The 26,803-nt window shown below is 39.1% G+C and overlaps 1 protein-coding gene across 1 annotated transcript in view; it reads right to left on the minus strand.

The window, feature by feature from the left end:
- The window catches only part of FER (FER tyrosine kinase), a 166,368-nt gene that overhangs the window by 112,028 nt on the left and 27,537 nt on the right, over positions 1-26,803 (minus strand). Inside the window, exons 5-8 of the mRNA XM_086478933.1 lie at positions 26,477-26,614; positions 24,743-24,862; positions 14,438-14,560; positions 10,644-10,833 (exon numbers count right to left, since the gene is read on the minus strand). Of these exons, the coding sequence (XP_086335059.1) occupies positions 10,644-10,833; positions 14,438-14,560; positions 24,743-24,862; positions 26,477-26,614 (571 nt within the window). The remainder of the gene's footprint in view (positions 1-10,643; positions 10,834-14,437; positions 14,561-24,742; positions 24,863-26,476; positions 26,615-26,803) is intronic.

A 26,803-nucleotide genomic window follows, 5' to 3' on the forward strand; every position in this document is an offset into this window, starting at 1 on the left:
TCTTGGTTTTCATAGATCCCTGCATCAGTTTATTAACAAAATCAGTTTGCATATTAATAGATAAAATGATAGAGCGACTTTGTGACAGCTGCAACACACAACTTTAGCAGCACATCTGAGATAGGCTTAATGAGTAATCTTTGTAGGGTGCCAATTTAAAATTAAGCTTTTATTTCTATAAATAATATATACTGGCATAACTACTGGAAATACACTAGTATTTTTGTTCATAATAGACAGGCACAATACACAAATACCCACTACTTTTTCAGATAAGAGAAACTGCATACCAACATAGTGTTAGATATTTTTACACATTAAGTAAATGTCACCACAAATATCTGCCAATCTAAACAACAGAAGAACAGAAATGCAAACCAAATAAACAGGCAGCGTTCAAATTCTACCCTGAGTAAAGCCTACTGTCCACTGATCTCATGTCATACCTCAGACCACAGCTGTATAAATCACAAACATGAGCAATACAGATATCAAGGAGGAAAGACTCAGCATGCAAGCCTCAGTAATGGTACCAGAGAATAACAGATTTCAGTCCTATCCAAGGTGAAGTTCAAAAATTGTATCCAGCACAATGAGCCAAAAGAAATTAGGTAGCATTGCTGCTGCAGAATTACAAAGAGACTTTGAGTTGTTACGCTAAGTGGTCAACAGGAGTCATTTACATGCTTGAGTCATTAAAAGGGGACTGTCCAACCAAGGGGTCTCTCTTCAAAGTTCATCAGTAGCACCTACCAAGTATCCTCAAGCTGCCTGTCAAATCAAATACCAGTCATGCTGTTACGGAAGAAACTTGTTTTACACACCACACACACACACCCCCACACACACCCCGCAAAGAATCAATAATTTCTACAGATTATGGGTATAGTTATATATGACTCAATGAATCAACTTCTTAATAAGTATGTTGAAGAAAGTAACTGAGATACTTCCATCAAAGTGTTTGAAAATCCTTACTTCGTCACTAATTTTCAACACATATTATAAAGCTACATTTCATTATCACATTGTTTCTCACACAATTAAATGCCAAGATCAAATTTCAGATACAATGATCCATATAAACAGTGTTAACTTACAAATGATATATATAAATCCCACAGATAGACCACACAAATGCAGCAAGCACCTGAAGTGCACCAAAACCCTCTAATACATAGCCACAGCTTTGGATACGACCACACTGTCTCTCAGTAGAGCTCTCCTAACAACCACATCAGTGACCTTAAAGAGGCTGCTTCATCAACAAGAACAGCCTTAGAAGACAACTGTCACATCTTTCAAAAAGGTACTTTCATTGCCCCATACAAAAATTACTTGAAGACAAATCCTCCCTCCATTAATGGTATTCATGCTATTGTCACATATTACTGTACCCTGGAACTTGCATCAATGATCATTAAACAAGCACAATTACACTGTAATGAGATCCTATCAGGTAGGAAACGCTCACAATTCCCACATGCAGGTTTGTCTTTTTGTCCACCCCATAGAGATAACATCATCTCCCCTTTACACTATAATAGCAGCTAACTTTTACAGCAAACTAGTTAACATTCAGCATCTCACACACACTAGATTTGAACCTTTTTTTCCCAGAACAACCTCCTCTGCTTTGTCTCCAGTGAAAAGAATCATAATACATTCTGAAAGAGGACATTCCTTTTTATTTTTTTTGCAAATGTGTTTTATGAAAGGGACTGCATGAGACCCAGGAAAACCTAGAGATAGGCAAGTAATTCTTGGTTAGTCTATCCTTAATTTAATTGGTTTTTTGTTTGGTTTGGTTTGGTTGGTTTATTTGAGCTGTACAGATCTACAACCTAGTTTCCAGACAACGAACTCTGGTTTTGTGCAATTAAGAAGCTTGGGGGAAAAAAAAAAATTAAAAGAATTACATTGCTTGCAGAAAAATTCTGCAGTAACATCCAAAAAACAAACCTTTTTCACCCACACGATCTTACAGCTCAGGAATGTTATTTGATTAAAAACATAAGTAATTCATTAGAGTTCAATAGTGCCCCAAAAGTAAAGGTCTTCAGTCACTTTTCAAGAATGGCACATTTCCAAGCATCTTGGCTGTGATACTCCAAGCTTTCGTTCTTCTTAGGATGAGGACATTAGTTTCAGAAACTCCTGGATATCGACTCTTATCTTCATGCAAACACCATCGCCTTTCTCACCCTACCCTAACACAACAGCCAAATAAAGGTAAGTTTCATGTGGCCTGTTTCTGTATTTCCCTAAAAAGAAGCTGAAATAAGTAATTCTGGATTTTTTTGACTGGATTACAGTGACTATTACATCTCACATGGGACTTTTGCTTTCCCTACCGTTAAGAATTTTTTAAGCCAAGAACTTCAAAATATCTGTTGCAAAGTGGGCTTCACCTGTTTTGATATTAACATCTAGTATTCTTCATGGCTTAGGTTATCCAAGACATCTACATGGGACTGGGAGATGTGAGTCACAGCTTGATGTCAGGCAGGATACCTTAAGCAATCTAAAAATGGTACTAATGTTGATGTTCAGGCACCTGGATCCCAAGCTGACCAGAAATGTTTTTTGCATCTGTCGTACTGCAGGTTGACCCAAAGAAAAAAAAAATCAGTGATATCTAAAATACGCTGTTTCATTTACCCCACTGTTAAAGATCACCAAGAGTAAAAAAATAAAAAGGAGAACAAAACATCATCTGGTCGGTAGGGCTCTGAAAAATAGATTCGACTGCCATTCTGATTTCTCAGTCTGTAGCAGGTAAGAGCTTCCCTACATGGCAGAAAAGAGCAGAAAAGAAACCACGAAGCAAACTAAAATCATACACCTGAAATCTGGCGATAAACTACTAGTGGCACTAGATTAAAACCATAAATTCTAATTCTGATAAATATTTTATAGTAGATTTTAAGATTTTAAGAAGCAGAATAATTGCCTTTAAGAACAAGGATATTTTTAACTAGCCACTTGAAAAAAGGAGAGAGATGATTTAAAGTTACTAACTTCTGTCAAATTATTACCTGTGTGTTGCCCAGAGGCTATGAAAATTTAATAATCACACTAATTTGGTCCCATCACTATGAAACAGATGCAAGAAGCCAATGGTGATAATTCTGGCAGAGAATTACTACTTTCCTCCCAGCACACAGACAAACATTCCAACACATTCTGAAACATATACTTGTTAACAATACGTGATTTCTGTTCAGAGAAACTTCTGAGTGATGAAAGGCTGAGGGAGCTGTGTCTCTTTAGCTTGGAGAAGAGGAGACTGAGGGGGGACCTCATTAATGTTTATAAATACGTAAAGGGCGAGTTACAGGAGGATGGAGCCGGGCTCTTCTCAGTGATGGCCAATGACAGGACAAGGGGTAATGGGTGCAAGCTGGAGCACAGGAGGTTCCACATTAACATAAGGAAAAACTTTTTCACTGTGAGGGTGACAGAGCCCTGGAACAGGATGCCCAGGGAGGTTGTGGAGTCTCCTTCTCTGGAGACATTCAAAACCTGCTTGGATGCATTCCTGTGTGATCTACTCTAGGTGGTCCTGCTCTGGCAGCGGGGTTGGACTACATGATCCTTCGAGGTCCCTTCCAACCCCTAACATTCTGTGATTCAGACTGAAATAACAAATCTCCAGTGGGTACACAATGCTGCAACACTATTATGAAGAAGCCTTCTTCCTCAAAGAAAACTGAAAGCTCTTAAAATATTTTTGGCAGTTGAAGAGAAGTATATGTACTTACCTCAAGTACATATACTTTCATTCATACGAAGAGAGGGTAAACTAATTCTGCACTTAAAATACTCTGAGAGTTTTGTTTACTCTGAAAAAGCCACCTCCCTCAGTTCCTCTCAAAGTTCACTTCTAATTTTGTCTTTCCCCAAGACTAGGTTATTGCTTAACACTTTTTGATAAATAATATGCTAACCTTAAGAAATACACAATTTCTGATCCTTAGTCTACGAAAAGATTACTGTCACGTTGATCTTTTAGTTCAGAAGTTTCTAGGCATGTTCACGGGAAAGAGGCTTGACAGCTCCATTGACCTCCCATCTTGTAAATTCTGGATCAGGTAGTAACACTGACACGGGACTGAGTTTATCTGTCTGTTACCTTAGTATCTCCTTTTGTATTGTTCTTCCTCTGATGTATGTCCATCAGGCAAGTAGGATTTACAAAGAGAAGAAACAGCAGCTAGAACATACTCAGTCTGAAAGCAAGAGGAAGAGAATTCATCCTCTACACTTCCTAGACGCATCTGACATTTGGAGCATTTTTGTTCCATGTTAAGTTCTGGCTGTAAGCCAGAAACACAGGTCCCAGCCAGCAACCTTGGAAAGTAGCCCAAAGCAAAGATCACTTAGTTGAACTTCAGCTGTCCAGGCATCCAACAAATACAACTGTTTATCTCCAAGTCTTTTATGAATTAATAGGCACAATTTCTACAACATGACTGCACTGGCAGTGTTTCCTCTGCTGAGACAAAAATAAGAGAAAGGATAAGGAGAGCAATGCTGCACAGACTTAATTTAGTCCAGTTTGTATTGACAAGAAACTTAAAATCTTGGAATAGCACAGTGGAAATCTCAAGGTTTATAAATATATAAATCAAGTAACTGTGAAGGGCTCCCCTATCACTTCCTAATACACGCCCTCATATAAACTTAGTTTTATATAAATGTCATGAGCCACAAATTAGTAGAGAATTACTTACATGGACAGATAAACAAGGGAACTGTTCGGTGATGTATTAAAAAGCACAGGAATACCTCAGTTCTTCTGAGATCATCGAGCTTTCTGCTACTGCTGCATTGGGTGTGAAGGACAGTCTGATTTTTTGCCTTAAACAACCTGTTTTGCAGATTTTATTCATGTGTCTTGAACAAACCTGTTTTATAGCAGAACTTTTATGTGTTGGCCCTAAGAACAGCTTGCTTTGCAGTACGGCCTGCTCCAGGGAGGGAACAAGCCCTGCGAAGGTGGAGCGGTGCTCTCTCCTCTGAGATAAGAGGGTGAAGTGGTGCTCCCTCCTTGGAGGTAGAAGGGTAGAGTGGTGTTCTCCTTCAGAAACATTAGTTGGGGTGATCGATAAGGGGGCTTCAGTTGGAGCGGCTACCCAACCTCCCCTATCCAAAAAGACAAACCCTGCAGAAGAGGGGTGTTTCTCGACTTGGGGAGGCCTGCTCCCTTATCTACAGGTGGACACTGGTCTTGAGGAAGTCCACTCCCTTGTTTATAGTGAACAAAACACCCTTGGACCCCCCCCAAATGTTATATACTGCACCTGCATTCTAATTAGCGTGAAAAATGAGAAGAGGAAGGGGTAACGTGAACAGGACTTAATGAATATCAATGGAAAGGGACAATAAAAATGCCAATAATCAAGACACACATGTGCACCCACCAACAAAGAACCATGGTGATCTCTCTCTCTCTCCCTCCCGCTCTCCCCCTCTCCCTTCCTTCCTTCCTTCCTCTTTTTCACTCTTTTTTTCTCTCTCCATATTATTAGATAAAATTAGGGAAATCCATTCCTTTATCCAATATGTGAAATATTATTATCATCCAATCTATGAAATATTACTATTATCCAAACTGTGAAATATTATTAATAAAGTGCGTAATTGCTGCCAATCTACTGACCAAAGAGGGTTATTGACTCACTACATTTGCTGAGTTAAGGGTCTCTGTCAAGGAAGGATATGGAAGATTCACCTACCCCAAAACCCATCAAGTGGGACGGGACAATGGACTATCACAGAAGCTAACCATTTCCCTGCATCTGTTCAAAAATAAAGATCCTATATAGCCTGAGACAGTACGGGAAAAGGAGACCCCCTAGAGCACAGGTACATCTCTCAGCAGATTATGTTTCAGGGCTTTATGATACATCATTTAACAAAACATCTTTAATCACATAACCAACTCCCGTAAATGCTCTTTCATATCTATGTAACTGACTTAAAAAAATCAAAACATACAAATTGATTAAATTTGATCATTATGATTTTAGTGAGAATCCTGCAAACATTTGCCTCAAATCCAAACCTTCAGAGGAAGACTCTAAGATTATTGGGTTTTTGATGACACTATTAGAATGAGCACTGAGTCATGGATTCTAGAAAGCAGGGGTGGAAATATAAAGCATTCACATTAGGAAAATAAAAAGGTACTTTTAGAATAATTTACAAATAATGAAACTAGCACTTTAGCACTGTTTCACGCATTTAGTTTTTTTTTCTTCCATAGAAAGAGAACTTTTTTCTATTTACCACCATCTTCACCAAAAGCTGTGTTATTTTTAAAGTAATCACTGAGAATAGGGTCTCTGAAGCCTTTTGAAAAGGAATGACAAATAGTAAAAGCAATTAGATATGCACTGAACTTTTTTTCTTTTTCTTTTGGATAATTCTGCTATAACAGATAAAATCAGAATTCAGAAATTTAAAATCTCTTACTAATACCCATTTTCTGTTACCTCACTGTGTACAGTTTTAAGCATGGCACTATCCTGGAAGGGTGCATTAATACTTGGATCCATCCCACTGTCTGGATCATGGTATCATGATGCTTCAGCTTCCCTCTGGCCTGTATGACTTTCTCAAGTTTATGTTTCCAGAGACATTGTCTCCCTCCTGACTCATTTGCACTCCAGAGCCTTTCATCCTGAAAACTAACCTGGACTGCAAGTCCTTTAAGGAGTCTATGGAGAAAGAACGGTGACTTTGTACTGTTGCTCCATGGGCAGTATAGGTGCACAGCTCTTTTAAGCTGGCTTACATGCTGTTGAAGACCATATATTAGGGTCTTTCTACATTACAGTTGTAATTTATTATTTGTAAAAAACCTTTAAAAAAATCAGAACAAAATCAAACCAAACCACAATTTCAGATGACTTAGATGTTAGATGAGAACACACATCTTTTCCTCCACATTTCTGTCTCATATGCCTTTTTTAAACACATATAATGATGAAAAATTTTGATTATCCAGTCATAACGAGTCTGCTGGCACTGAGCTCCACCTGCTGACAAGTCTTTCAAGTTATTGCAGAGCCTGCATACCAAGTCTCAGTTTTATCAGTGGTTCCAGTGTAATGCTGCAGCACACAAAATAAATATAAATGAAACATTTCTATAGTGAGAAAACCATATAATTTTAAATACATATTCTTAAAAATAATGGGTTTGTACCTTCATAATACTTTGGTTTACTTCATAAGGAAAAAGGAGAAGACATATTAAAGTGGCATAGAGATTTCACTGTATTATTGCTAAACAAAATGAAGTACTATTTAATGTTAACTAAATCTATTGCGAGACTTAAGCACTCCCAGAAGATTTCCTGTCCTGTAATAATTTCCAAGTCAATACTAAAGCTGCAATTTTAAAGTCTTACTATGAAATGCAAACTACCTTCATTGTACTTCATTACCTGAGTAAATGTTTAACTGGCACTGCAATATTCCAAATATTCCTGATGTTTTTATTTCTAATTGGATCATTACACATATAAAAGTTTTTTGGTTGTTGTTTTCATTGATTTAATTATGGTGGACTACTGCCATGCTCTGATGATGATAATAGCAAGAATAGCACATGTACCTTAGGACAAATGACGGCCATACATCCAGTGATTGAACACCTAAACACCGAAAAGTTAGTTCAAGCATCCAGTCACTGGTTAATTTTTGTAAAGTGACATAATATATAACAATTTGGATGCTACAACATTTTGGCAAAAACCCAGCTGTTTACAAGGAATAACTATTTTTTTTTCTTAGTTTCTATCTCCTTACTTTCAGTATAGAAGAAAAAGTTAACTACGATTTTCCCAATTATATAGTGCATAGTATTGTAACTGCATAACTCTAAGAGGATCAAAGACATTATTTTAAGCCTGTAGCACCTTCACCATTAAAATTATCTCAGTCTTGCACAGTTATCCCAGTAGAAAGGTAAAAATCCTAGAAACAAGAAAATATGTTTTCATTTTCCACATATAATGCCAAAATTGTCAAATGCAGGGTTCAGGAATGGCCAAAACCCGAATTCTTTCAACTCCCTGCTATGCTGTCATGATTGAACAAAACAGAATCATGCAGCAATTTCCTTTTTTCTTAAAATGTGTACATGAACACCAATACACAGCTAACATTCCACAAACAATGTTGATGAAACTAAACCATATTGAAGACACTAACAAAATATGAAACTTCCTACAGTTAACAGAGGCAAAAAAGAACAAGGAAACAAAGGAAATTATAACACAGACATAACATAATACTGTTTATAAAAACACATCAAACAGCATTTCAGAATTTCATTCCTTGTTAGTGTTCTGTTGTACTGTTACCTAATGTAAGAGATAGAAAACAAAACAATTTGCGAACCATGCCACTATGAAATTGCCTGTATTTATATGATACCATGTAAATACTTGAGAGATATAAAACTTCACAAAGTTGTTTTATATATCATATTTTTAATTTTAAATTACAAAAAATATCCACTTGTGACTGAATACATGAACATGTACTTCACATGCATGCTCACAACACAAGCCAGTTATGATTTTGTCATTCTTAGGAAAAGAATTTGTAGAACAAGTGTTTATGATGAATTTTGGAAGAGGGATAAATAACCATATTAAAATGTAGTAGTATCAGACGACATTTCGATGAACTGCTTTTAGATAAAGAGGAGAAACCTAAACAGATTTATAGCTGAAGAAACAACAATCCGCTTGAACGATGCCAGGATAAGCAGTAAGAACATTTCATTTCTGATCATTTAGGAGCTGTATAATTTTAAGAAGTTATACTTAAAAAACCCCATCCCAGGATGCTTATTTATACAAATAGCTCATCAGTGTATTATTTTTTCATCTTGAGACACAGTCAAGACTGCTCTCTCAAGGTATAGCAATTTGAAAAAAGTTTAATTCAGACTGCAGTTGTAGCTACTGCTTTTTAGTCAATTTCACTAGCACAGGATATCAACTTGATAGCTAAAAAAACCCATAAGTTGTATTAGCCTGTCTCAAATAACCTACTCAAGGGAAATCGCACAGCACTTAAGTCATATTCTTTTATTTCTCATGGTGTGTACCAATTATAAGACTAAATCCTCTGAAGCCAAAACAGTGACACTTTTCTTACTCTAGGTACATTTAATATATACAAAAATGCATTTCTTGCATCATCCTAGAAATCTCAGTAAGTACCTCCTCCAGCAAAAAAGATAAACTATCATAGATGACTTTTATTCTAAAAAAATTAGAGGTCACAGAATTCTTCACTGTGCATTGTTCACACATGCAAGGATTATTTTCTCCCACTCACTGAAACAGAGACTTGGACAGCAGAAAACATACTTTAGTAATCTCTAACTGAGGTGGAAAAATGCCATTCTCTTGATTAGACTCATCATCTCAACTAACCTTTACAGACAACACTCACCAGCACTACTATAGGCTATTACATGAAATAACTAACAAGATACTCCACCCCAAAAAGATACCAAGCCTCCTGATCTTTCACAATCTTTATCCTGATCCTTCATTTCTTCCTTTGCATCTTTTTGTGCTTTATCAACTCCTCCTAGATCACAACAAGCATACAAGCTTTGTAAAATAACGTTCTGTTCCAGTGAAAATGGCAACCACCTGCTAGTGCCTTGTAAATATTAAATGGTAGTAGTGGAAGCAAAAGAATACTGACAATTAAGTATAACTGTAGAATGGGAATGGAAGAAAGAACAAACTTGGTTCCACAAATAGACAGAGAAAACAAATGCATTCCTCCTCTCAGAAACAACCATTTCATTGTTATTTCACTAAGCTACTGCCTTGTGGGCCAAAAGAAATGGCAGGCTAACTCTCTAAAGAAAACAAGTCACAAGCATCTCATGTATGTCAAACCTAATTCATAAAAGCAAACACTACTGCTTGTCCCTTTAGTAAACAGGTACCGTTTGCTTGCTTTTTTAAGTGGCCTACTATCTCTACCCATAGCTGCATACAATTGAGAAAATGAAGCCACACAAAATACTAGCAAAGTACTTACTTAAATTACGTGCGATCTCATCATAGCACAAAAAAGTTCCTTTTGATTATTAAGAGCATATAAACATTTAAAAATAAGTTGCAAAGAAATCAGTGTGGTTTTGTTTAAAGAAGAGAGTAATACAGCACATAAAACTAATTTCTCAATTATGTTTAACAATGTGTGCAGTGATTCCAGTGGCTTTTACAGTTAGTTTTCTGTCTACAACTGTGAATTTATTTCTTCAACATGGTCAACGAAATTACCAATAGCTACTCTGTCATGTTTATTAAATCTATTTAAGGATTTACACTTTTGATTATGAAACAGTCTAATGAGAATCTAAGCATCAAGCGTATAGAAGACGAAACCAAGTCCACAGACATACAGAGGGTGTTACAAGTTGCTGCAACTTAAAAAAAATCACACAACTAAACTCTTTTCCTAAACAAGTCTCCACCAAGGCAAAGTGAAATTTATTCACTTCAGTCACCCCCATGAGTATCTTGAGACTCCGATCCCAAGACAAACGTACAACAAGGCTGCACAATTCGGTAAAACAGGTGTAAAACTTACCATAGAAGTCACTGATCTGGCATCTTCTTCATAATTCACTACAGGTGGTGGCTCTTTCCCATCATTCTCTTGAACCTTTTGTTCCAGCAGTTCTTTCTGGGCTGCAAATTTTGCCTCAGAGCATCTTAACTGCTGAACTGTTTGCTTAAGTTCTTCCAGCGCTTGTTTTTGGCTCAGCAAGAGTACAATACTGCAGAGAAAAATAACAAACAATTAAAAAATATATATTATTTACTTATTTCATAAAAGCTAAATTAAAAAAAGGCATGAAAATTCAAGAGAATTATTTGCCAAAACCACATGAAGCAATTTTAGAAAATTTTCAAAGCTACAATGAAATCAAACACCTACTGTGCCATTCTCTTTTCTCAATCTAATACAACATGTTGCAATAAATATAGATACAACTATTATTTTTGTCCACTTTTGACTGAATTTATAAACATTAGGGTTCCCCAACCTTCAGATAAGAAATACATTTTTAGATTAGATTATGATTTCCAGTGATGAGAAATCGACTGCAATCCACACAGTTGTTGCAACAATAATTTGCCCTATTAAACTCACCTTAGATCCAGTATTAATCCATCTGGCATCAAGTTAGAGACATCTGTTGTCTCTTCTGGGCAGAAAGGTCCTCTACTGCATAAGTATTTCTGGACTGCAGTCTAACTTACTTCTTACAAAGCTAAATAAATTCAACTCTATGAGGACCTAAAAGCAATTTTTTTCTTGTCTTCTGCATGTTTTTATGGCTTTTCTCTGAAGACAAGACAAACATAATTCAATCACTACTGAAGGTCAAGCAGAGCACTTGGAACATCTACAGGTACCTAGATGACTCTATTATCCCAAAGAACTGCCAAAACCAAAGATGGACAGAAGCTGCCTAAAAGACAGAATCATCCACAGTACAATATAGACACCCTTAAATGCACATAACTGGAACACAGCGACATGTGGTCTACGAAGACAGGCAGAGTTCTCACAGTCTGCAATAATAGAGTAGAGGGACCAGAACCATGAAGAATGAGGCAAATATAAAGAAAAATCACAGTATTCTGTCACTCTGGATGTTCAGGATAAACCCTGGAAGACAGACCTTCCTGCAAGCCCTGCCCTTGGAGAAAAAAAAAGAAATTTAAAAGGTTTTGATATTGACATTGTTCTTTCACAAAATGATGCTGAGCCAAATGACACCCAAAGTGATAAGGAAACCATCTGTAATAAAATCCTCACTGGAAGGAAAAGATAAAAATCATATCCCTATAGAGAAGCACTGTATAAGTCACCAAAGAATAAAATTCAATACGACCATGGATGGCCGAGGCCAGAGAGCTGTGGTAAGGGGAGCTAAATCCAGTTGGCCACCGGTCACAAGCAGTGTTCTCCTGGGCTCAATATTTGGGCCAGTCTTGTTTAATATCTTTATCAATGACCTAGATGAGGGGATTGAGTCCTCCCTCAGTAAGTCTGCAGATGACACGAAATTAAGTGGGAGTGTCGATCTGCTCGAGGGTAGAGAGGCTCTGCAGAGGGATCTGGACAGGCTGAGGTCAACTGTACAAAATTTAATAAGGCCCAGTGCCGGGTCCCGCACTTGGGTCACAACAACCCCACGCAGCGTTACAGGCTTGGGGATGAGTGGCTGGAAAGCTGCCCTGTGGAAAAGGGCCTGGGGTGCTGGTCGATGGCCAGCTGAACATGAGCCAGCAGTGTGCCCAGGTGGGCAAGAAGGCCAACAGCACCCTGGCCTGTATCAGAAATGGTGTGGCCAGCAGGAGTAGGGGAGTGATCTGGGGCCCCTGTACTGGGCCCTGGTGAGGCTGCACCTTGAATACTGTGTGCGGTTTTGGGCGCCACAGTATAGGAAAGACATTGAGTTGCTGGAACGTGTCCAGAGAAGGGCAATGAAGCTGGTGAAGGGTCTGGAAAACATGCCTTATGAGGAGCACCTGAGGGAACTGGGATTGTTTAGCCTCATGAAGGAGGCTGAGGGGAGACCTTACTGCTCTCTAGAACTACCTAAAAGAAAGTAGTAGTGAGGCTGTTGGTCTCTGCTCCCAAGTAACTAATGACAAGACAAGAGGTAATGGCTTCGAGCTGCGCCAGGGGAGGTTTAGATGGGATATCAGGAAAAATTTCTTTGCTGAGAGAACAACTAGGCATCGGAACGGGCATCCCTGGAGGTGTTCAAAAGACGTACAGATGTGGTGCTTAGGGACATGGTTTAGTGGTGGGCCTGGCAGTGTTAGGATAATGGTTGGACCTGATGATCTTAAAGGTCTTTTCCAACCAAAATGATTCTACGATCAGAATGATGATTCATGTAAAAAGGATAAGTATGATCTATAAAGACACAATTAGAGGACCTGAAACTGAGGTTTGGCATGAAACTGCACGTATTTAAAAGCATCACACAAAGAAATAAATAACTATCATATGTATGTGCAAAAACAGCTTGATCACTCTGTGCTGCAGTTAAAAGGTGAAAACAGGGTTTGCTCGAGGAAGGCACGACCAATGACAAATTAGAACTGAAGTGATTTCAGGGAAACTTTTATCTTACCGCTAGAAATCTAAGACAGATGTCATACCTTTTAATAAGACTTACAGGCACTGGTGCAATGTGAATTGAAATCGCCTCCTCAACACCACAAACATCTGCTACAGGATCAAAGGAGCCTGCCCCCAGCAAGAAACACAGGATGCTCTGAACTGTTTTCAGACAGAGATAACTGATAACAAAACAATACTGAGGGGGAAAAAAACCAACCAAAACTCACCACCAAACTATCTAGTTCAAATAAAGTTTATCCTTTCAGTAACATGCCAGACGGAACATAGGTCAAGAATCAAAAAACTGGAAAATATACCCTGAGTACTTCACCAAAGAAAGAACAGGAAAATATCTAATCGAAACACTGGTATAATATACATACATAAAGTTTTGGATACGAATTCAAAACTATCCAATGTATCAAGTGACAAGATGCCTTCAACAAAAAGCTTCAAGTCTTCTGTGAACAAAGATAGGATTACCTGAGGACTTGCTTTCCAATTCACCGGTATTGTTATGACCAAGTTAGTAAGGTTATGACTGATTGCAACAAGAATCAGAAAAACACCACTAGAGACAGAAGGTTCCTTTATCTGTTCTATTAACTTCAGTTAGAACTCGGATGTGAATATTTTTTCTAACCAGAGGTAGAAAAAACATAAAGATCTTGCCCAAGAATGATTCTTTATAATAACATTTTATTTATGGCACTGTAAAACACTTACTAATCCCTCACCTTCATTATTTACTAGGCAGTACTATAAGGTATCAGATCTACATTCAGTTTTGTAAAGAAAATGCAACGAAGAATGAACTTAACCTGATGAGTTCCAAACTGCGTAAGAAAGAGTACGTCTTGCACAAGACTCTGAAAAGTCTTTCACAAAATTATATCTACACAGTAACTCCATCAAACAGAGAAGCAATCTGAACTGACTCCTCTTCTTCTATCAAGCTGAAGTTACAACACTAACTAAAGGCCCAGTTCTTGAGCCATCGTAATGCTCTGACAATCATATTAAACTAATGGAGCTGACCATCTCTCCAGTGAATTAGGCTCTGCAGTGGGTAAGGGCTATTTTAGAGATGGGAAACTGACTTATTGCTGTTTTTCAAAATAATCACTTATCACAAAAGCAGAACAAGAGGTTACTTCTTATTTAAGTCTTTAGGAATTGCATTATAGACACTTTTCTCTCAAATTATTATATTTTGAAATTTTATTTTGACTTACTCAGACTTCTTTTCACAAGTCTTAGAGGACTCTTCTATTTTTTTCTCCAGTTCCAAAACAAGTTCCTCTTTGCTCAAAAGTGTTTGCTGTGTCTGAATCAGTTCTTCTATTACTGTTTTTAACCTGTAAGACACAGATTTCAGAAACCCACACTGTGAATACACAAACTGTATATATGTGGGAATATTGTTGTTTTTTTTTCTAAGGACGAAAATGAACATCACTTTTTAAATTATCTTACTCAATGCCTGGTGATCTTTTTTTTTTTTTTTTGTGAATATACCTTTATATTATGTTATTAACTCATATTATTACAGCTCCCATACTAGCCACTGTATACATACAAGGTTACAGATTTGCTGCCTGCAGGGTCTCCTATCAAGAATTTTTTTTTCACAATGTGTGATGAGTTCTGTGTATTAATGCATTCCCAATATATTGCTAATTTATCAGGTGCTTTATGAAAGACAAAAGCCTTCCAACTCCTGAAGCACACATTAAATAATGACACAGAATCAGTATTTGGGCTGTATTCATCTCCAGAAACAACAAAAATTCAAACTGACACTTTCTGTTATATGAGTCATGCACATTTTTTTCTCTACAATTAATTTTTTTAAAGCCACACAATCTTCAGTAACAGTTAATTCAAAGGAAAGACAAAATCTGGACAAAAAAACTCAATACTAAAAGAGAAGGGGTTACTACACATTAAAACCACTACTGACACTTTGCAATTATGCTGGCAAACATTCCAGTAACAAAAGAGTCAACAAATGTACAATAATATTTGCACTCTGAACAATGCAGGTAAATGGCTCACATAATGATGACTTCTAAAATGCATATCAAAATATCTATGTTGACTTCAAGCAATTGTTAAGCTAGGAGAAATTTTTTAAAAATAAATAAATATGTACACCTCTTTGTCTTTTTGGCATTCACCTATCCATCGTTAACTATCTTATTCTGCGCCCCCTGTATTTTCAAGCCCAATTTCAATTAAAAAGTCATTGAAGTAAAGAGTGGAACAAAGGCAAAATATATATAGTACTTACCACTGCACAGATGTATTGCCCAAAACCATTCCAGACCGAGGAGTGGCACAGAAGGTCAACTGAGTGATTTACATGGACCCCTAGATATCTAGGAGCCATGTTCCATGTCTATATATATGAAACCGAATCATTTGATGCTAGACTTTGAAATAGGTCTCTCTCCTCCCGATATATTTTATACATTGGTTAAATACATTATTTATTCAGACAGTTCTGGATCTTATTTTGGAAGACTTAAATTACTACAAAAAAGCCATACAGTGAATGATAGATGTTTATGCCCCAAATCAACAAGCATCTGCATGTGTTTATTTTGAGACAGCAGAAATACCTAAAACACAGTTCTAAGTGCAGCGAACAACGTGGGCAAACAGGGGGTGGCGCGTCAGAAGGGAGTGGTGCTGCAGTTGGCGCGGCAGTTGATGCAGGCAGGGCATGCAGACAGGGCGCAGTCCCTCTCCTTGCTTTAGAGACCAACAGACCTAGTGGCCATCGCCCTCCCAGAAAAGGTGAAGCTATGATTTCCACTCGGCCGAAAGCCAACGCCAGAAGGAATGTGGTGACCCAGACGGAGCTCCCGAACAGACACAAAGCTGTGCAGGTCTCGGGCTGCAGGGAGTGCCTGAGCCTGTCGCTTGTGCCAGAGGACAGCAGGGACAACACCTGTGTGCAGTGTGACCAGGTGGACAATCTGCTCAGCCTCGTGGCGGAGCTGAAAGGGGGAGTGGAAAGGTTAAGGAGCATCAGTGAGTGTAAGAGGGAGATTGATTGCTGGGGAGCCACATCCTACCATCCCTGAGGCAAAGGCAGCAGATGGAGGCTCCACAAGGAGGAGAGGACCCCCTACCCTTGCTCCATCAGGCAGAAGGAGGGGACCTTAGAGCCAGGGGGTAATGGAAAGAGGCCCCTGCTCGGGGTGGCAGGCGAATCCCCTCTCAGCCTCCCTCATCTTCCCAACTGCCCATACACAACAGACATGGGGCTCTAGTAGTTGAGGACCAGGCAACTGAGGAGGTAGATTAAGGCCCTGAAGGCCCAACCAGGGAGAAGCCTACAGTCAGCCCCATGCATTGTGACTGCCTCAAGAAAGAAAGGAGGGTAATTGTCGTAGGTGATTCCCTTCTGAGGGGAACGGCGGGCCCAATATGCCGACTGGACCCATCCCACAGGGAAGACTGCTGCCACCCTGGGGCCTGGGTTAGAGATGTTGCTAGGAAACTCCCCAGTCTGGCACAGCCCTCTGATTACTGCCCGTTCTTGGTTATGCAGGTCGGTAGCGATGAAATTGCAGAGAGAAATCCAAAGGCAATCAAAAGGGATTTCAGGCCACTGGGGTGATTGGTTAAAGGATCCGAAGCACAGGTCATGTTTTGCTAATCCCTTCAGTGGCAGGCAAGAATATTGAAAGGAACATGAAAACACACCTGATTAACATGTGGCTCAGAGGTTGGTGCCATCAATGGAATTTTGGTTTCTATGATCATGGGGAGGTTTACACAGCACCAGGCCTGACGGCAACAGAGGGAGTTCAGCTTTCTAGAAAGGGGAAAAGGATTCTCGTGTATGAGTTGGCTGGGCTTATAGAGAAGGCTTTAAACTAAGTTCGAAGGGCAAAGGAGACAAAACAAGGCCCACCAGTGATGGACCTAGGGGTGGCATGCTGACGTTGGGGGTGAAATCAATAGCTCAACTGAAGTGCATCTAGACCAATGCACCCAGTATGTGCAACAAACAGGAGGAGCTGGAACCATTGTGCAGCAGGGTAGCTATGACTTGGTCACCATCACAGAAACATGATGGGATGACTCTCATGACTGGAGTGCTGCAATGGATGACTATAAGCTCTTCAGAAGGGACAGGCAAGGAAGGAGAGGCAGTGGGGTGCCTTTGTATGTTAGGGAGTGTTTTGATTGTGTAGAGCTTAACAATTGTGAGGACAAGGCCAAGTGCTTCTGGGTAAGGATGAGGGGGAAGGCCAACGAGGCAGATATCCTGCTGGGAGTCTGTTATACACCACCCAACCAGGAGGAAGAGGCAGACAAGGCATTCTATAAGCAATTGGCAGAAGCCTCTCAATTGTTAGCCCTTGTCCTCATGGGGGACTTCAACTTACTAGATGTCTGCTGTAAATACAACACAGCAGAGGAAACAGTCCAGGAGGTTCCTGGAGTGTGTGGAAGATAACTTCCTGACACAGCTGGTGAGGGAGCCTACCAGGGGAGCTGCCTTGCTTGACCCACTGTTTACAAACAAAGAAGGACTGGTGGGAAATGTGGTGGTCGGAAACCGTTTTGGGCTTAGCAACCACTGTATGATAGTTTTCTATTCTTGGTGAAGTTAGGAGGAGAGGCAGTCAAACCACAACCATGCACTTCTGGAGAGCTGACTTTGGGCTGTTCAGGACACTGGTCGAGATAGTCCCTTGGGAGGCTGTCCTGAAGGGCAAGGAGGTCCAGGAAGGCTGGACATTCTTCAAGGAGGAAGTCTTAAAGGCACAGGAGCACGCAGTCCCTGTGTGCTTGAAGATGAACTGGCAAGGAAGACAACTAACCTGGTTGAACAGGAAGCTTTTGCTGGAACTCAGGGAAAAAAGGAGGGTTTCCCACTCTTGGAAGAAAGGGCAGGCAACTTAAGAAGAGTATAGGGATCTTGTTAGGTCATGCAGAGAGAAAATTAAGAGAGGCAAAAGCCCAACTAGAACTCAGTCTGCCCCCTGTTGCGAAAGACACCAAAAAATGTTTCTACAAATACATTAACAACAAAAAGAGAGCTGAGGAGAATCTCCATCCTCTATTGATGTGGAAGGGAACATTGTCACCAAGGATGAGGAAAAGGCTGAGGTACTTAATGCCTTCTTTACCTCAGTCTTTAATAGTCAGACAAGCTACCCTCAGGGAAATCAGCCCCTTGAGCAGTAAGATAGGGATGGAGAGCAGAATAAACCCCCCTTAACTTAGGAGGAAGCAGTTAATGACCTGCTTTGCCACCTGGACATCCACAAGTCTGTGGGGCCAGATGGGATCTACCTGACAGTACTGAGGGAGCTGGCGGAGGAGCTGGCCAAACGACTCTCCATCATTTATCAGAAGTCCTGATCAACTGGGGAGGTCCCAGATGACTGGAGGCTTGCCAATGTGACTCCCATCTGCAAGAAGGGCTGGAAGGTGGATCTGGGAAACTACAGGCCTGTCAACCCGACCTTGGCACCGGGGAAGATTATGGAGCAGTTCATCTTGTGTGCACTCACATGGCACGTGAAGGACAACCAGGGACTCAGGCCCAGCCAGCATGGGTTCGTGAAAGGCAAGTCCTGCTTAAACAACCTGATCTTCTATGACCACGTGACCCGCTTAGTCGATGAGAGGAAGGCTGTGGATGTCATCTACCTGGACTTTAGTAAAGCCTTTGACACTCTCTCCCACAGCATTCTCCCGAGAAAGCTGGTGGCTCATGGCCTAGACAGGTGCACTCTAAGCTCAGTAAAAAATTGGCTGGACAGCCGAGCACAGAGAGTTGTGGTGAATGGAGTTCAGTCCAGCTGGTGGCTGGTCACAAGTGGTGTCCTCCAGGGCTAAGTACTGGGGCCGGTTTTGTTTAACATCTTTATTAATGACCTGGATGAGGGGGCTGAGTGCTCCCTCAGTAAGTTTGCAGATGACACTGAATTGGGTGCGAGTGTTGATCTGCTCAAGGGTAGGAAGGCTCTGCAGAGGGATCTGGACAGGCTGGATCAATGGGCTGAGGCCAATGCTATGAGGTTTGACAATGCCAAGTGCCGGGTCCCGCACTTGGGTCACAACAACCCCACGCAGTGCTACAGGCTTGGGGATGAGTGGCTGGAAAGCTGCCTGGTGGAAAAGGACCTGGGAGTGCTGGTCAACAGCCGGGTGAACATGAGCCAGCGGTCTGCCCAGGTGGCCAGGGAGGCCAACAGCTTCCTGGCCTGTATCAGAAACGGTGTGGCCAGCAAGAGTGGGGAGGTGATTGTGCCCCTGTACTCCGCACTGGTGAGGCTGCACCTCAAATAATTCTGTGCAGTTTTGGGCCCCTCACTGCAAGAAAGACATTGAGGTGCTGGAGCGTGTCCAGAGAAGGGCAACGAAGCTGGTGAAGGGCCTGGAGAACAGGTCTTGTGAGGAGCGGCTGAGGGAAGTGGTGTTGTTTAGTCTGGAGAAGAGGAGGCTGAGGGGAGACCTTATTGCCCTCTACAATTACCTGAAAGGAGATTGTAGTGAGGTCGGTGTTGGTCTCTTCTCCCAAGTAACAGGCAATAGGACAAGAGGACATGGCCTCACGTTGCGCCAGGGGAGGTTTTGATTGGATATTAGGAAAAATTTCTTTACTGAAAGGGTTGTCAGGCATTGGAACACACTGCCCAGGGAAGTGGTGGAGTCACTATCCCTGGAGGTGTTCAAAAAACATGTAGATGTAGTGCTTCTAGACATGATTTAGTGGGCATGGTGGTATTACGTCGACAGTTGGACTTGATGATCTTACAGGTCTATTCCAACCTAATGATTCTATGATTTCTCTCTAAGTAATATCCCCACAGTTCCCTTTCTAATAAATATTTTGCTGGTTTTTAGGCTACCACAATCTGTATCCTGAACTTCTCGGAAATGACAATTTGCTTTCACTGGGTCTCAATACAATAATGACTAACTTTTCTTTTAACACCTTGCTAAAGAGTAATTAACAGTTTTGTAACTGCAGATACTCCCTTTTGATCACCTTTCTAATCAAAATTTTAATCAACATTGTATGGGCTAAACAATTCATTTATAGGATCAGATCAAGCACCAATATTCAAGAAATGAAAACCAAGTGAATAAGACTGTTCATCACTGGAAGGTACGAGTATATACTTGCAGAAACAACACAGTAAAATAGTTTGCCATTTCAAAAATATAAAATTTTATATTGCAGCATTAGCTTGAATGTTGATGCAGTTCTCCCTAAAACTTCTGAGATATTGTAGGATGCTTGCATTTATCTTGGAGAAAACAAAACAAAGCAACCATATACACACTAAACTAACTTGTCTCCCTGTATTCAACCTCTATTTTGTTTTAAACAATAAATTTTATTCAAACTGGCTAGAACTGACAACTCTGCATCTGCCTTGTATCATCTTGGTTGTCGTTTGTCAAAAGAAGTTTCTAGTGGCCTCATATCTGCCTCCTGGATAAAATCAGTTTACAAAAGGGTTTTTCCTACTAACTAGTTAGTCACTATAATACTTATTAGCTTTAACAACCACACAATCCAAAACTGTCAGGTTCCAACGGCATGAGAACACACAAAATGAGACCAAAAAATTCTGGAAAGTAGACATCTTCAAACTAGGTACTGGCTACTGGAAAGCTGCCTTTCATATTTCGTTAGTCATTAGCACCATTCTGCCTCAAATATCAATAAAAATAAATGCTTATGCTTATAGAACTTGTTTTTCAAAGAGTTTTTAAATTAATTAGGATATTAATTCACATGCCCACTAATCAACACTTACTTCATTCTGGTCGCCTCCTCTCAGTTTTTAATGCATGCAGCTTCAAAGCACAAACTTTTATTCTGTTGCACTTTTTAGAATATCTCAATATTAGTCAGTGACAGTTACCAGTATTTATCAGGAGACACAATAAGTCCCTCACTACGTAGAAAGGTCATCTAGTCAACACTGACTTTTAGCTACCTCCCTCTGTTAAAACTTTATTCATAAATATAAACTTAGCTAAAAAATGGGTGAGCCAATTTCCCCATCATGTTACTTTAAAATATATTTTATGAAAACCTTTAAACAGTAATGTATGTAAAGCTGTCATTTTTCCCTCACATACTCAATAAAACAACTGATTCAACAAAAAACCATTCTGAATCAATATACATCTTTTATACATCTATTAAAAGTTTGTGAAATAAATCCACTGTATGTACTGGATTCATTATATCTGGTAGATATGGAAGGTAGCCCTCCTCTGCGGAAACACAATGCTGTAGTATTTTGAAGATGCAAGACCATGATCTCAATACTAAAGATCAACAGTCAAATTGTTTTTCTTTCAGCACATACAGAACATTTTTTAAAAGTCATCACATATGGATAAAGGATGTAATATATTTATCCTACTTGCAAATGTCTAGACATACACAGTAAGTCGATGCAAATACCTGTGGGGTTTTTTTTGGCTGTAGTGGTTTTAAAGCAAGACTATATCAAAATGCATGTAAAATGCAGTTAACAAGGTATATGAGCAAAGGCAGTTACAGAGAATTAAGCAGTTCTAAAAGGAAGGGTTTTCACCTGCACAAAAAAGCAACTAAAAAAAAAGGACAAAGAGGATAAGAACAAGCAGTTTTTACAGTGCCAGGAACTAGTGGAGCTTCACAAAAGTCTGCACCGCTTAATAGGTTCATAATAATCCAAATAAAAGGAGATTTTAAAAAGTGACAAAGAATGCTGACTGTACAATGTTATTTGAGGTAGGGGGAAGGGGCTGAATGTGAAGAAACAAAAGGATTATTCTGGATCTTATGGTACTCAATAATTGGACTGTCATTTAGAAGATTAATTTCAATCCATATTGAAATACGCAAATACACCACGGAAAAACCAATCCAAAGCTTTATTTATGTAGTGAATGGCTCTAAGCTGAGCATTACCACTAAGAAATGAGATCTTGGAATTACAGTAGATGTTGCTATGAAAATACTAGCTTGATACCCTGCAGTGGTCAGAAAATCAAACAGAATGATTCTCTAGAATTTGTTAAAAATAAAGCAGAAGAAGAATACAGGAAAACACAGTATGCCACTCTCTAAACTATGCATCTGGATTGCGTGCACAATTTTGGTCATTTACCTGAAAAAAATAAAAATACAGTAACCTTGAAAACACTCAGGTAAAGATAACAAGCCTGATAAAGGATATGAGTCAGTTTTGTGAAAGGACAGACTAAAGCTGAAGATGGCTCTGAAAAAGAAATCATGGAGTAGGACAGAAGTTTACAATTTCATAGACAGAAAGGAGTAGCTTGTTCCTATTATCTTCCAAAACAAGAGCTTAAGAGATATAAAATGAAACTAAGAAGTAGCATGTTCACATAATGTGAAGTTAATCTCTGGAATTCCTTGATCAAAAATTCTTTTCACAACATATACTTCTACATACTGAAACCGACTGGAAAAATTCACAGAAAAAATACTACTTCTGCCTCAAAACATTTCTGAGCTGAAAATTATGGGAGGCTGAGAGAACATACTCAGGAAACAGCATTGCACAATTGTCCTGTTCTTGTTCTCCTCCCTAGACTTTTCCCTTTTGGTTAATGCAAGAGAGAAGAAAGTCCGTTAGGTCAATCTTTGGTCTGACCTAATGTAGTTAAAGTTTTGCTCAGTCCTAAAGCTATACCAGAGAGTGAACATCACAAAGAGAGCAATGCTTAAAAGAGCTATTTGATTCCTGTTCCAAAAATAATATCAAACCATAAAATTTCTCTCTCAAATTCACAAAAGAATTTAAAGTGGGTGAAGACAAGATTTGTAACAGGACACACTGGAAATTGTATTGAAAAATGTATATGTGCAGGCAAATATACAGACACACATTTATAAACAAAAATATGCATTTCATCAGAATCATTTACTAGGAAAGCAACATTTCATCTCTTTCACTTAGACATGCTGATGTCTTATTTCTAAACAGTGGACACAGAACACAAGCAAAACAAGATGTTATTTCTCTTTTTGAGCTATGGAAGGCATAATTTTGAAAATTGTAATATTTTATTGAAAAGGGAGATTCAGTGTATATATTTTTCCTGTTATTTTGCTGAAGTACATCTAAATGTATAACATTTACATAGTTTAAGTAGGAATAATCTCAATTTAGTGACGATGCAGAATATACTATAAACAGAAACACATTTAAAGGGAAGGGAGGTGTGTTTATTGTCAAGGCATCCTTTCATAAGAAAGATGAAGCTGCTTCAGGACTAAGGAGGAGTCTCACAAAGGAGGCGGAAACTTCATATTAAAAAAGTTTATTTCAATACCTATTAAGGAATAAATTTATGAAAAGTAATCAGATTGTACAGGAAAAAAGACAGGATGATTAATGACCTTGAAAACAAATTAATAAAACCCGGACATTCTGTCATGTTGAGAAAATACAGTGATGAGAATAATCTGCAGAAGATGCTGCAATGTGTTTATGTTTGAAATACCTCACTGCTATTAGGACTCACTATGATTTTGTTTTTCCGAAAAACCTTCAAGAAATAAGGATCATAGTTTGATTAAGCAGATGAAAAATTTTAAAAAACTTAAAGAAATCCCAGAACACACCACTGATACCTTATTTGGATCAGTTACACTTTCTAAAGGGAAAAAACTTCAAATATGGTAAACATGGACTGAAATACAGTAGAGACAACAAAAACATCATCAACCAATGAAATTCTAAACTTTCCATTCTAACTTGCTATGATCAACTTAAATAATTAAATGTATAATTAATAGTTACAATCTTACAAGTGACTGCATCAGACCATTTTATGTCAAAAGTTGAGGCTGATAATATAGTAAGAACATAATAACCTCAGCAGGAGATTTGTTCCCCAGTAACAAATGCTTAAAGATCAAGTTGGTAAAAGTAATGAAAAGATTTAACTAGGGAATATATTAACAAAATACATAGAGAGGCAGTTTATCACCCTGAACTGCTAAAAGCCCCATGAAATGCACCAGAACAGCTACAACTGTGTTATTAAGTCAATGTATTTTAAAGGTTACAATAATGAATAAGAATTTTCTTTGGAAAGCAAAAGCAAACACAAAACAAGTGCAATAAATATATTCATGAAAATTTTCCGCATGAATTTTGCTGTACTCAGTGGTTTCAATAAAAGACTTCAATATTTTTCTTAGAGTACTGAATGTGGGAACGCTTTTGGGAAGATGAATCAATGTGTTCCCAAGGATTGATGATGGATTTAGGGCATTGTACAATTTAAGCGGCAAGGAGTGGAACATACATTGAAAGTTCTGGCAAGTTTCGGGGGGCCTAGGGGGGAGTATTTTGTGCAAAGGAACAATAAAACCAGCATGGGAAAGAGTCTATAGTGTGAAGTTATTACTTTTAGAACTTGACCTTAAAAATGAGGACAGAGCTATGCAATAATCTGAGCGATCCTAGATACAATGTGTAACAGCATTTCCAAAGGATGGAAGGTTTGAAAGAAAGACTTACGTGACTTGTAAACTTTCTGCTGTTAGATTATTCCACACAATCTCATTAGCTTGAAGGTTTTCATTTTCTTCTAGTAAAGATGTATCAAACTCTATTTCTTGTTCAACAACTTCTGATGACCTAATTTAGTAAATAAGTATTTTCAAAATTAACATGTATCTTTGAGCAGATCATATGGCAAACCATTACGTTTTGAATTAATTTAGAAACTAGAATATAGTTTAAATGACATATGAAGTAAAAGAAAAGGTAGCAACTACATACATATTCTTTTTACCTTGAATAAAGAACACACTATAAAAATCATACCATATAATAAAATGGCATACAATTCTTTGAACCAAGATCACAGCATAACCGAGGTTCTCAAGGGATAACAATGTGAATGGGTCAACTCTTAACTGATCCTGCTATACAATTCGCTTTCCAGGGGTCGACCTGCTGGAGAGCAGCTCTGCAAAGAAGGACCTGGGAGTCCTGATAGATAACAAGTTAGCCATGAGTCTGCAATGTGCCCTTGTGGCCAAGAAGGTCAACAGTATCTGGAGTGCATCAAGAAGACTGTGACCAGCAGGTCACAGGAGGTTCTCCTCCACTTCTACTCTGCCCTGGTGAGGCCACACCTGGAGTACCATGTCCAGTTCTGGACTCCCCAGTTCAAGAGAAACAGGGAACTACTGGAGAGAGTCCAGTGGAGAGCTACGAAGATGATTAGGGGACTGGAGTATCTCTCTTACAAGAAAACGCTGACAGACCTGGGGCTCTTCAGCCTGGAGAAGAGACAACTAAGAGTGGATCTTATCAATGCTTATAAATATTTAAAGGGCGGGTGTCAAGAGGATGGGGCCAGACTCTTCAGTGGTGCCCAGCGACAGGACAAGGGGCAACGGGCAGTAACTGGAGCACAAAAGTTCCACCTGAACATGAGGAAAAACTTCTTTCCTTTGAGGGTGGCAGAGCACTGGAACAGGCTGCCCAGGGAGGTTGCGGAGTCTCCTCTGGAGATAACTCAAAAACCTCCTATACGCGATCCTGTGCGACCTGCTCTAAGCTAACCTGCTTTAGCAGGGGAGTTGGACTACATGGTCTCCAGAGGTCCCTTCCAACTCCTACCATTCTGTGATAACAACAGAAAAGATAATGCAGGAAGTCTTAGGTCTATTTCTGCATATACTAATACAGAGTAACAGATCAATAAATAGCACAGCTTAAAGTGAAAAACTGTCTGGCATTATCTGCATACTCTGTAGTCTCAGGCAATGCACAATCTGCAATAACTGCAGAGTACACAGAGGTACCTAGAATTCATGTTAAACTAGAATTTGGACAATAAGAGAAATAAAGCAGAGAAACAGAGTTTAGCCCAGAATGCAAACTGCATCCAAATACACAGTAAATTGGCTCACACTGAAGTTGGACTGTCACATAGTCTGCTGTCAGTATCAGTGTTAGGGCTTTTCACATGTAGTAATGGTAACTGCAATTTTGTTTTTCTAGAGCCAGCCAAAGAGATGGATGGTTAAGGAAACAGTCAGTTTAAAAAATTGACTTTCAGACAGGTTTTTGTACACGCAAGTAGAATAATTTTCAAACTAGGATAAAGCTTTCACATAACAATGTAAAAGGAATCAAACAGAAACAAATCCAACTCTGATCACTTAAGCAGTGTTGCAGTTTAATCAGGGTTTTCTCAAGAAGAAACATGAACATGCAGACCAAGATGAAAATTTATACCTGTGAGTATCTATGAAGTCATTATACTCAGAGTTAGGGTCTATCTGTTCAACCGAGGTCTGGATCTCTTTATGGACATTCACAATCTCCTCTGTTACAAGACTGGTGATCTGGCTATACTCATCCAAGATTCCTTTTCTAGAGAGGAAAAAAAATTCTAGTGTATAACATGGCACTGAAGGCACAGATGTCATTGAAGATGCTTCAAACTTTCAATTTGCTGTTTCTACAAACTCTTGTTGCAACTGGCTAAAAAGGGAAAAAATAAGACAATATATTACTCAAAGAAATAACAGATCAACTGTGGCCTTTTCTTTACAGATTGGC

This window comes from Leptosomus discolor, chromosome Z (assembly GCF_034619465.1).
Source record: "Leptosomus discolor isolate bLepDis1 chromosome Z, bLepDis1.hap2, whole genome shotgun sequence".
NCBI classification, from domain to species: Eukaryota; Metazoa; Chordata; class Aves; order Leptosomiformes; family Leptosomidae; genus Leptosomus; species Leptosomus discolor.